At 35.9% G+C, this 12964-nt stretch overlaps 1 protein-coding gene across 2 annotated transcripts in view; it reads right to left on the reverse strand.

Moving 5' to 3' along the window:
• ELMOD1 (ELMO domain containing 1) overlaps positions 1-12964 on the reverse strand; it is a 34829-nt gene that overhangs the window by 5704 nt on the left and 16161 nt on the right. The window contains exons 6-9 of one of the 2 annotated variants that reach the window (XM_036742740.1): positions 10084-10152; positions 9454-9477; positions 6282-6332; positions 5254-5387 (exon numbers count right to left, since the gene is read on the reverse strand). In XM_036742740.1, coding sequence (XP_036598635.1) covers positions 5254-5387; positions 6282-6332; positions 9454-9477; positions 10084-10152 — 278 coding nt within the window. The remainder of the gene's footprint in view (positions 1-5253; positions 5388-6281; positions 6333-9453; positions 9478-10083; positions 10153-12964) is intronic. The other variant, XM_036742741.1, reaches the window with a different exon arrangement.

Consider the following 12964-nt stretch of genomic DNA (forward strand, 5'->3'; position numbering starts at 1 on the left):
TGGCATGACCAAGGAGAACTCAGGATAAACTTCTTGACAGGAGACAACAGAGAATGACTTTGAAGACCTTTAAGCACAATTATTTAAAATGTAGATTCTAAAAAACAAAACTGAACATTGAGTGTACAGGAGGTTGTGAAATTATTACAACTTCTTTTATAGTAGAAGGACACATATATTTTGTGACCTCTGGACTTTTGGAATAACTTTTGAAGGACTAACAACTCTATTTCATCTTTTTCATCCTAATTAAATTAATATAATGGTCTAATTTTTCAAAATTAAACAGTTTTCTCTCTTGACATTTGCTTGATTGAAATTTTAAATTATACTTGGACAGATAAAAAAATCATTCTGACAATCTATTAAGAGAAAATAAGAGGCACTTCTACCATGAACAATACAGAGCAATCATTAAGAAACACATAATTGCTAGCAAGACATCATCACTATAAAGCATCATTTGTTCATTCTCAATTACCCTTTTGATCCAAAACAATTACTTATAAAATCATGATCTAGATAGGAAAACCTCTTAGAAAAATACATTATACATACTCAACAAAAGAGTCCTTTCATTTTGTTCCTTTTTGAATTTAAAATTCATATGTGAGTAGTTAAAGATAAAGACATTTTACTTAGTAAATTTACAGAATATTCAGGCACTTTAAGCCACTTCAGAAGTTTTCATTTTTTTTTATTTTTAGTTTACAACACACAGTTCTACATAATTTTGAGTTCCAGATTTTCTCCCTTCCCTCTCCCCTCCCTCCCCAAGACAGCATGGACTCTCATATAACTGCCATGTATAACTTCACATTGAATTAATTTATACACTAGTCAAGTTGTGGAGAAGAATTATGACCAATGGAATGAATCATGAGAAAGAAGAAACAGAACCAAAAAAAAAAAAAACAAAAAACCAAAAACAAAAACAAAAGAGAAGAAAAAAGGCAAGCATGTAGTGTGCCTCAATCTGTGTCATGGTGTAGAGGTGACTCGGAATTCTTAAAGACTATATTCTAGTGCAGTGGTTCTTAAGTGTGGTCTCTGAATTTCTAGGGATCCCTTTCAGGGGGGCCTTTGAGGTCAAAACGATTTTTATAAGTATATTAAGGTGTTTTAACTTCTTACATGGGAAATATTGACAGATATTGCCCACATAAAGAAAAGTTCTTTGCGGAAGTTCTCCATAGTTTTAATGTGTGTAAAGGAATCTTGAAACCAAAAAGCTTGAGAACTGCTGCTCTAGTGAAACCCTAGCTCAGGAAGCTTTCATCATGCTAGAAAGGCTTCCATTATAGTCCCTAAGACTGTCTGCTATCCAGTGAGAAGCCTTGATGATCATGAAAGGGTTCAACATTAGTAGACTGGCCTCTAGATGATGAATTCTTTGGCTATAGAGATCCATGAAACAAAAATACACAGAGTATATGTATTCACACACACATGTGGATATGTGTACATATGTACCTTTACATATATGCATATACACGTGTATTTTGTATGTATATACACACATATGTGTATACATAATATTACTGAATGAAACGAACCATACCATTATGGACATCATCACCAAAAGTGAAATGAGAAGACTTAAGGAATTTGTAGGTAAAGGTAGTGGTAGCTCATGAGTCTTATTTGGAGAGACAAATAGTTGGGTTTATAATGTGCCCAAATGCAAAAAATTAAAATGAAAAAATTAGATGTGGTACTGGTCCTGGGCCTATGCTTTCATTAGTGTAGCAAAAAGTATAGATTTTTATCTATCAATGTAGATCTGCACCTATTCAACAACTTATAGTTTTAGAGAACTGCCTAACACACTGAGAGGTTAAGTGAGTGACCTGCCTAAGGTCACGTAGCAGTATGCATTGGAGGTAGGACTTGAACCCAGATCTTCTTGACACTGAGGCTAGACCTGTAGGCATTATTCCATGTAGTCTCTCAACAAAAGTGTAGGACCATAGATTTATAAGTAGAAGGGCTATTAAAGGTCAGCCAATCTGATCACCTTTATTTTACTGATGAATAAACTAAGACTTAGAGAGATTAAGTGACTGGTCCATGGTCATACAGAATCATAGGATTGTAGATCTAGGACTACGATGAACCACCTAGTCTAACCCACTCATTTTACACAGAAGAAAACTGAGGCCCACAGAGGTTAACTGACTTGTCCAAAGTCACATATGTAGTAAGAGACAGGCTATAGGCAGTCAGACGTAGCATGTGGGAGAGTTACTGTCCGAATCCAGGTCTTATGACTCCAGACTTAGAACTCTTTCCATTGTACCATACATCATTTCACAGGATGCTTATGACATACAAGATGAGCCCAAATAAGAAGTCCACCATGAAGTAATTACAGCTCATGCAACAACATTTGTTGAAGATAAAGAGGTGGAGAAATTTGATAAAGAAAAGATCCTCTAGACAAAGCCAATGTATACATTGATATAATAATAATAGCCATTATTTATATAGAGCCTACTATATGCCAGGCAATTAGCTAAGCATTTTATTCATTATCTCATTTGATTCTCACAACAACTCTGGGAGGTAGGTGTGATTATTATCCTCATTTTACATTAGAGAAAACGGAGGCAAACACAGGCTTAATGACTTGCCCAAGGTCACACAGCTAGTAAGTATCTTAGGCTGGATTTGAATTCAGATCATTCTGATTCCAGGTCCAATCAACTGTTTATCAACTGTGCCATGTAGCTTCCTGACTTCAGTGATTAGGTAGGCACAGAAGAGAATAAAAAAAAAATCAGAAAATATACTCCAAGATTAAGAGATGTAGCAGACTAATGGATTTTTAGACAACCTAGTAAACATCTTCAAAACATTATGGACATGGAAGTGAAGGGTATAGGAGGGGGAAACAAATCTGCAGAAAAATTGCTGTGAGATCCAACTAAGGCAGACCGCCAAAAGAGCATTTATAGATAAAGGCAGATGACAACAGGTGAAAAAGCGAACAGATTTATAATATATTTTATATATATTTATAATATATATTTTATTGCATTTATTATATATATATACATATATATATGTATATATATGTATATATATACATACATATATATATATACATATATATATATATATATAAGGCATATATGTATATATGTATATACTATAGATATGACTATAACAAACTATTTCCATTATTGATAACAACCACATTGGATCCCTAACATCTCAATCTCTGAATGAGCGTGTAGAAATGTCACTGACAAAGTTGAATATGGAAAAAGTAACTGGACCACACTAAGTAAAGACAGAAGAATTTCATGTCGGTAGTGACACAACTTTGACAGCATTGAGGGATTTATTCTAAATATATCAGAAAAGAGGCAAGATAATAAATAATTGGAAAAATTCATGAATGACATTAACATCTACCCACCAATAAGAGTGAGGACATGAATAAGTATTGACCTATGTGCCTACTTTTTCACCAGTGTCAAGCCTTTATAAGAATTATCTGCACAAATCTTGATGATATCCATGATGGAAACATGAGAAGGGAACAGGTAGAATTTCACAAATGATCTACAGCAGGCCATAGTATACATCTTTTTAGCCATACAACATGTGTACGTTAAGGCCATATGTGATTCCTTAACAGATGCAGAGTGATGATTTTTTTCAACGATCTTCTGATGACCATTATTAACTGAGGAATTTTTAATACCACTATTCTTCCAGTAATTCTATGAGGCTGCGAATCAGGAACACTAAATTTCTAAAGGATAAAAATTTGGGGTGATCCAAAGGGTAATAGAGAGATGGATAATGGGTGTAAAAAGGCTGTGCCATAAAACAATTGAGGATTTTTTTCTAAGAGACAGAGTGAAAGATATCTATGGAACACATGAATAAAAATTAAGTAAGCTGGTTACATAATAATTGGGCAGGAGAGCAAAATGTTTGAATAAAGGCACTAATTTTACTAAAATAGTTATTAAATTATATAAAATATTTCTAAACTCTTGCCGTGATTTTAGTAAGGGCTTTGATAACAGTAGAGCACTCAGAGAAGGATAACAAGGATAATGAATGTTCCTAAGATTGGGCCGTATGAGACCCAACTGAAAGAACTTTGGGAGATGTGATACTTATCTTCAAGTTATTGAAAGGATGTTATATGAAAGAAGGATTTCTTGTTTTGCTTATGCTATATAAGGGCAGAACTAAGAGCACGGGGTAGAGATTGCAGAGAGGTTGTCTGGGGCTAAATGTAAAAAAAAAACTTTCTAGCAATTAGAGCTGTCTGAAATCAGAATGGGCTACTTGGGAAGGTAGGTGGGTTCCCCCTTACTAGAGGTCTTCAAGCAAAGTCTGGATAACCACTTACTGGGGATGATTTGTAGAAGAGATTCTTATTAAAGTATGGCAGGAAATCAAAGGCTGCTGAAATACCATTCAACTTTAAGATTCTGTGATGCTATGAGCACACAGATCTCTAGTCCAGATAAAGCAGAAAATATAGGCAGGTCACAAATCTCAAGAAGGCTCATAAGCTCATAAGCTTTCTGTGATCTGAAAATAAGATCTCCCCCCTCACCCCATCCCAAGAATGAGGGTGAAGACTAATAGAGAGAAACTGGAGCTTTTTGTTTGTTGTTTAGTCATTTTCAGTCATGTCTGACTCTTTATGACCCCTTTTGGGTTTTTCTTGGCAAAGATAATGAAGCAGTTTGCCATTTCCTCCTCCAGGTCATTTTACAGATGAGGAAACTAAGGCAAATAGAGTTAAGTGGCCAACTGGAGCTAATGTATATTCTTAAAAATGCATCAAATTTGCACTAAAATGCAAACTATCAATCTGGTGTCCATGGAATTAGTTTTTAAAATATTTTAATAACTGTATTTCAATATAATTGCTTTCCTTTGCAATCCTATGTATTTGAAATTTATTCATTTAAAAACAATATTCTGAAAAGGTATCCACAGTCTTCACCAGACTCCCAAAGGGGTCCAAGACAGAGCAAAAAAGATTAATAACTCATGTTTAAAAATAAGAAAATAAAATGTAGACCAGAGGCAGCTGGAAAAGTCTAATGTTCCTTGTTAGATGCCTCTGTTCCTTTGGGAGCTATTCAACGCTGGTCCACAGTACTCAGTGGCTTTTGGCTAGTTTCCAACTTGGAGGCTAGTCTTTGACAAATTTGAGCAATAGGAGCAGATAAAGTAGCAACCAACATTAATAAGCAGCATAAAAAGTCAACTTACAGAAAGTTTGCTGGAAGTGAGACAAGGTTGGGGCTTCAGGTGCAACATTGTAGAAATGGGTTTTCAGAGCTCCGCTTACCAGCAGGTTATAGGCCAGGTCAGTAATATTAATGCCCACAATGGCAAAAGAGTACCTGCAAAAAGTCAACCACACTATTTACATTAAATATTGGGACTTAGCACATCAGAAAAGGATAGCATGATTTTTTTTTCCTTTTAAAGGCAATATAGTTAAACTTATTTCTCTTTTCCCTCCTTTGGCAAACACTATGGATTTGACAAACAGACTTTGTTCCAACACACCTGCCGAGGACATGTTTTTGCTCCTTGGCCTCTGTCCATTGAAACTAAAAAGAAAACTAGCTTTGAAAGCCTCAAATGTCCCATGGCTATATCAGTCCAATATAAGACTAAAAACTTCCCCTTCAGGAATAACTTTAGAGCTAACAGCAGGACCATCTCCAGTCATCCCGAACTGTATCTCACCATGAACCCAGATGGCTCTGGAGGAGAAAGTGAGGTTGGTGAGTTTGCATAGCCCTCCCTCACTTAAATCCATTTTACTTGCAAGTTATGGCATCACCTTCCTGATGTCATGGTCCTCTTCTAGAACTAAGGACAAACAATAGAGTTAAGGACCATTCCAAAGTCATTGTAATCAAAGCCTAATAGCCTGGCAACCTCTTGCAATGAATTTTACAAGTAGCCCACTTTTATTTACTAGCAACTTAACATTTGAGTTTTGCAACTTCAAAAGAGTGGTTTTTGAAAAAAAATCAATGTACACTTATAACTTTTATATATTTTCTACCTAGACAAAGGAAAAGTATAATATGCCACTAAAAATATTTTCAAAACCTTTTAATGGACTTTGTAATTCTCTTAGTTTCTAAGGACCAGGACCTGGATTTAAACTTTTTTTTAACCTCCATAGTCCCTAGTTATAGTGCCTTATATGTTCTCAAGAAACAACCACATGGTTCCTAGTTCTATAAACTGACAACTTATGTACAAAATTACAGACTTACCCAATTGCTTTATCCAACCTTTTCTTTTCCCATTCTGCTTTGCTGAATTTGCTGAAAAATTAAATTGTCTCTAATTGATATATGTCCTTTTCCTATGTTCTTCACATTAAAATATTAACCAGAGTACTCTTGTGATGTCTGCAACCGTACCACGAAATCTTTCATTTTTCATTTTGAATTGAATATGCTTTAAAATTCATGATTAATTTCTATGGAAATCTATGCAAGGAAATACATTTCACACTTTTAACACAGATATTGAATTCACTCTAGTGTAGGATTAAAAAAAACAATCCTGATGTCTACCTCGTTATTCTCTCGGAAGATGACAATTTGTTCTAAAGAAGCTAATAGTGTACTTGGCACATAGTAGGCACTTAACAAATGCTTGATAACTTGAATTGAATTATTGTAGTTAAATAAAACAATTATGCATAGCTTTTATTTAACATGGAGAAGGCACAGAATTGGTACTGTTCCCTGAAACAATTCAACATTTCAACAAAACTGCTGTTTCACTGGTGTGGGTATTTCTTCAACCAACGTTCTTTTATGCCTTAATAGATATTTTCATGAGTTGCTTTGTCCAAAATAATTCATTACCTATTAGCTTTCCTTCTGGTGATAATGAATCTTTTTGCACTTAACTAGACTGGTCTTTGGATGACAGGCATGTAGCCAATCGCTGGGCATATACTCTCAGGAATAATAGGATCATTGATTAGAGCTGGAAGGGACCACTAGAAATGATGTGGAACAAACCCATGGTTTTATAGATGAGGAAATGGAGGCCTATGGAGGTTGAAGTGATGTGTTCAAGGTCGTGAAGTTACTAAGTCCAAGACTGGTGCTCGATCCCAGGTCTGTTTATTCCAAATCTGGCCTTCTTTCCATTCATTATAGAGCTTTTCTAGTAAGATCTGCCTTAGTCTGCATTTTTCTGGCTCCAAGAACCCAGGGTCGACTTTATCACAATGCAGCATTAGAGGAAGGTGTTAACAGAGACTCTTAAACATCCTGCATTTTAGAACACACACTCATAGACAGGCACACACACACACACACACACACACACACATATACATACACACCCACACCCTCACTCACAATAACCCATATACAAACACATACACACACATATACACACACATAAAATAAAGCAAATACAAACCAGCAGCAGCATACTCTCAAGTGGTGAGTAAAGCAATATTTTGTCACTCTACCTTAATGTATTCACTTTCTATTCCTGTGAGTGAACTGCTAACTACAATTTAAAGCAAATTTATAACATGTGTCAAAACATGCTATGGCTTTTCAGAGCAGAAGCACCTACATTGTAAACAGAAAACGAGCAAAGGAAGCTCTTGTTCTAAGTTAAATAAAAAATAAGATAAAATTTGGCTGAAATTTAGAGAAGCATCTTGGGTGAGGATTTGTATATGTGGTTCCCTTTGTGGAAAAATCATATAAATAAGCAGTGTGGCTCCCACCACACTTATCAAATTAAAGATCTGTTAGCACTAGAAAAACAAGAAAAGGTAATTTACCAAGCTGAGAAAATTCATCTAAGGTGCCATAAACCAAACATGAGGGTTAGTCAGGAAGAATATCTTTTGATTTCTCTCATTCTATTCAGACACTGAACAATGGCTAGGAGGAAAATTTCCTCTTAAAGGACATAAATCTCTTACTCTCTTTCCTCAAGTTACAATAGAATGTGACAGATGGAAACACACAGAGCAGTCTTGCACAATGGCCATACTAAGGACCACATGCATTCAAAGCAATGCTTTTTTGTGCCCACTAGTTGTGTTGATACCTTAGATACCCTTACTCCCAATGGTAACAAAAAAGTAGTGACTCTTAAAAAGGCTATCTTCTATTTTGTATTTGGTCATACCCAGCAACCTGTGTATACAATCCATACTTTTTTTGCCTGCAAGATTTCACTAAAACTTGAGGGTCAGAGGAAAGAGATTTTGACCAGAATATAGCAGCCGACTGCAGCCTTAGGTAACACAATTTAGGATGCCTCACTTTGTTGAATAGCTTACATACAAAACAATAAAATCCAAAGAGGGCTGTCTAAAAATATGTATAATGCATTTCCATCTTCCCCCCAGCACAAACCATTAAGAAGTACTTCATTTTCTGTCAGATGCTCCCTTTGGCAATGCCCCCCATGTGTTTACAGAGCGAATCCCTAATTAGTTTTTATCATTGGGTGATTTAGAATCCTTATGTTCCAATAACATGCAATTTAGAATACGTTCTACAGAAGTGGCTAGATCTTGGTCACGTGAGATTAAGAAAAAGCCATATTTTATAGTGTTTTTGCTAAAAGGAGCAAGAGAAAGAAATTCTCTGTGGCATTTTCTATTTGTGAAATGCCATATAATTTAACGGACCCTGGCCAGTTAGATCCATTAGTCAGACTCAAACTAAAATGAGTATTATACTGAGGAAATAAAAATACTCCATCCATGCATTTAGGAGAAAATGCTATGGTGTAATCTGACTTTGTTTAACAAATACAAATCGTCAGCTCCTTTAAGATGTAGAGCAGGAAAAAAATGGGTAATTTTGTGGTCGTAAAACAATGGAGCATCTTTTAAATGCAGTGACCAATATCTATAACCACTATCTAGTCTCTATAAAGATTACTGACACATTAATATTACTGGTAGTTCTTCTGATGAATATGTAAAAGATTCAGTTTGGCCAGTGCTTGAATAAGAGAATTCCCCAGGGAGGGCAGATAAATGCAAAGGGTTACATTTTCCTCATCTTTGCGCCTTCTCTCATTGCCCCCATCCCCACCAACCACCATAACTTTCAGAATTAATTCATTATTTTGGGTTGGATCATAGCAACACATGGTGGAATTTTCATTCTTCTAGGGGAGATTTTTTTTAATGTTATCTTTCATTTTGAATTAAGGTTGTGCAAAATATCTTTGACATATTTTCTGCCAGTCCCTTGAATTTCATCCTAAGCAAGCTTGCCAAATGTGCTAAGAGGAAGCCCAAGATACATGATATGTCAGGCAAGCAATTTGGAACTGCTTGCTTTTGTTAAGATTTTTAATCAGACAATTTAAAAAATCTTGCTGCAGATAAAATTTCTAGAAATGAGATAAAATAAATATAACTTAAAATGCAAAGAAAAATACCTTATTTCTTCTTTAGTGACCTCCCTTTATGTGTACAAGAAAAGAAAATTTTTAAAAGGTAAATTAAAAAAATACAAATGAACTGAAAACCAGAATATTGAAAAAAATGAAAGCAAGCAAACGCAAGACTCTCTGACCCTCGTTTCATTCCCTCTACTCTCCCAGCCATTCTACTCTTTTTGCTCTAGCCAAATTCACTCTTTCTCAGACTCTGTTGCTCCTTTCCTTGTCCGCCTCTGGGCTACCTTCTGTGACAATTGGGACATTACAAGCATTTCAAATTCCTCCCCTCTTCCAGAAAGTACTGTAGAAGCTCCAGAGAACTACAAAAGGGTATCTACACCTTACCCACTTTATCTAAAATTGGTCTTAAAGGCTATTTATGCCTAGTTTTAAACCTATCCCAATCATGGTTCCAGTCACTGCTGTGGTTTCTGTGCAGGTAGATGAGCCACAGGCACCTTACACACAGCATCTACCTCTAGCTCTAGACAAATCTGCAATTTCAATCTGCGAGACATTTCCAAACTAATTTAGTCAAATGTACAAGCTACACAAGAACAGAATTATAACCAAAGTTCATGGTAAAACATTGGTATCAATTCCAGGTACTTTAGCCTCAAGAATCACCTGTATTTCGGATGAAGGGAATCAGAGAGCACCTGTTGAGCTGTTACGACATCCCATTCAGCAAAATACCTGTTGTTGAAGAAAAATATTGAGTGATGTGCACTTCAAATAATTTAGTAACATTTTAATTTTGGTGATTGAGGTTGGCACAAGAGTTTCATCCACTTTAGCTTCTTTAAAGAGTAGTTTTTCAGGAGGACAATGATAATTGACTTTAAATACATTATTAAAATAAGTATGCTATTTGGCCATATAGATTTGGGAATTTCTCCAATATCTTGAAAAATATGACATAAAATTTGTTATTCCTTAGAGATGAAAGGGAATTCATTCTACTCAGGTTTAATTCAGGGATTGAGAATCTGTGGCCTTGAGGCCACACGTGGCCTTCTAGGTCCTTGGGTACGGCCTTTTGACTGAGTCTGTTTTACAGAACAAATCCTTTTATTAAGGGGATTTGTTCTGTGAAGTTTGGATTCAGTCAAAGGGACACACCTGAGGACCCAGAGGGCCATATGTGGCCTTGAGGCTGCAGGTTCTCCATCCCTTGATTAGACCAAGGGAAGGAGGACTAGGTCAGGTTTCATGTGATCCATGTTCTATATTCAAATTTCATGCTGTGACTGAATCACTGAGTAATCTTCTCTTTTTGAACCTTGGTTTTGAGAAGTCCTGAAAACATTTCTTGAAGAATATGCATTGATCATTTGAACTTTGGAATGAAAGCGAAAAAGAGCTAGAAACATTTGAAAATATACACTTTGTGATGGGAGTGGCATTGCATCGAAACTTCACCATTTAGAGCACACAAATATATGAAATGCTTTCAAACTTCCAAATATCCAAAATAAATGATTCACAAGCAGGTTTTTAAAAGCAAAACATTATATAGTTTTTAATTCTGTGTGCTCCATAGCTATACCTTTATGTAATTGCAGCAGATGAATCTTTTTATATCTTACATATAGATGTATATCTCTCACTATAGAGATCTATATTCTACCACTTTTACATAGAGATGCAGCTATTTAGTATCTGTTTCATGTGCACATTTAGCTGACTGAAAAAGATGAAAAATGTTTTTAAGTTTCCTAACAGCTGAAAATGATTTCAACATCAGAGTTCAAAGATTTTGATTCTAAGATTTAGCCAGAATGAGGGAATTTGTTTTGCATGTCTATACATATTTGTAATGGTTTTGCTTTTCTTGTCTTCTAAAGGGGAGGGGGAGGATGAGCAGGAAGGGAGAGAATTCAGAACTGCAAATAAAATAATATTGAATTAATTTTTTTAAAAAAAGATATACCCAGATGCTATATTGCTTTCCTTCTAGGTAATGAAGAAAAAGGGCTGGTAATGGAAGATATAACTGGTTACGGCTCAGAACTAGGATCAGAAAATGGTCATCAGGTGGCACTAGATCTGCCCCCTTTCTCCCCTCTCCCACCTCTGGCCCGTAGACCAGAAGGGTTTTTTTGGCATGTTCTTGGGAAAGAGTACTATTCACAAGATTGCAGTGATAGTTCTGAACACCAGGGGGTGCCATGCAGAATGCCAGCAACTGTCTCTTAGCAACCGATGTTTACATGTAGGAAGAAAGAAGGAGGTTGCATATGTCACTTTAGACAATTTCATTCCATGGGAGTTCTGGAAGCTTGAGGGCCATAGTCTAAGGGGGAATCACAGTCTATATATCAATGTTTTTTGTAGAGCACAGTCTGGGGATAGAGGTAGGACTCCTGGTGGGATGACAGAATGGGAAAGAGGATTTTTTCATCACCATTTTGGATGTTAGCCAGGGCTCCACCCTTGACCCCTGAGCCAGATGTCTCTCCTGGGTCCCAGCAAGGTGCTATACAACCATAATAATAAACACTGAATAAAAATATTTCATATGTCTTTAGATACATTGTCTCACACTAGATTACCACAACCACCCTTTTATATCTATTACATGAATTCTACAGATGGCAAAACAGAGAAGGAAACAGGTGATCCTCAGAGAAGGGAAATCATTTGTTGAGGTCACACAACTAGTTATGAAAGAACATGTACAGAAATAGCACCACAGCTAAAAATGAAACCAGCCTCATTTACCAGGGATCTAAATGAATAATGATATTGTTATGTCTATGTCTCCATTTTGCAGCTTTCCTGGGAAATTAACCTTAATAAGTAGGACTGATTATTTTGCAGTTTAGTCTGATGGGGCTGCAGATATGCAGGCCACAGCCTGAGTGTGACTTACAGGTAATGCTAAGGCTTGGATGCTGTTTGGTTTACACTTTTATTTTTAAATCTTAAAGTGCTAGAAAAAAGTGAGCTTTTATAAGGTAGGATATATTTTAATGTCACTTTTCTGGCTCCTTTGCTTCTCATTTGTTTTTTATATTACATTCTAATAAATCTATTCTGGCTTAAACAATTTACAACATGGTCTATGATTTAAAACATGAAAAAAGTTCAGGATGAAAAAGATGTCATTAAAAATAAGAGAAAAATGCAAGTCCATTTTAAAACTCAAACACATTTTGGGGTTGAGTCTCACAGGTAATCCACTGATCATACATGGAATTGAGTGCTGGCCTGGAAATCAGGAGCCTTGGGTTCTAGGCTCAATTTTGTCAATAACTAGCTGTGGGAACCTGGGTCAATCATTTGACCTCTAATGGACTTTAGTTTTCTGTAAAATGAAAAGGTTAGATAATTTCTAAGACTTCTTTTCCCACTGAGATTCGGTGAATTAACAAAGAATCACGTGAGATACGCAACAATAAAGGTAAGGAAGGTATGGCTAGTTGTGCCATTAAAACAAAGGTCTAAACATTTTCCCATGTGTTCTCCAAGAAACGCCCTGAAGTTGTGTTAAGGAGAATTTGAA

Source organism: Trichosurus vulpecula, chromosome 2 (assembly GCF_011100635.1).
Source record: "Trichosurus vulpecula isolate mTriVul1 chromosome 2, mTriVul1.pri, whole genome shotgun sequence".
In the NCBI taxonomy this organism is placed as follows: Eukaryota; Metazoa; Chordata; class Mammalia; order Diprotodontia; family Phalangeridae; genus Trichosurus; species Trichosurus vulpecula.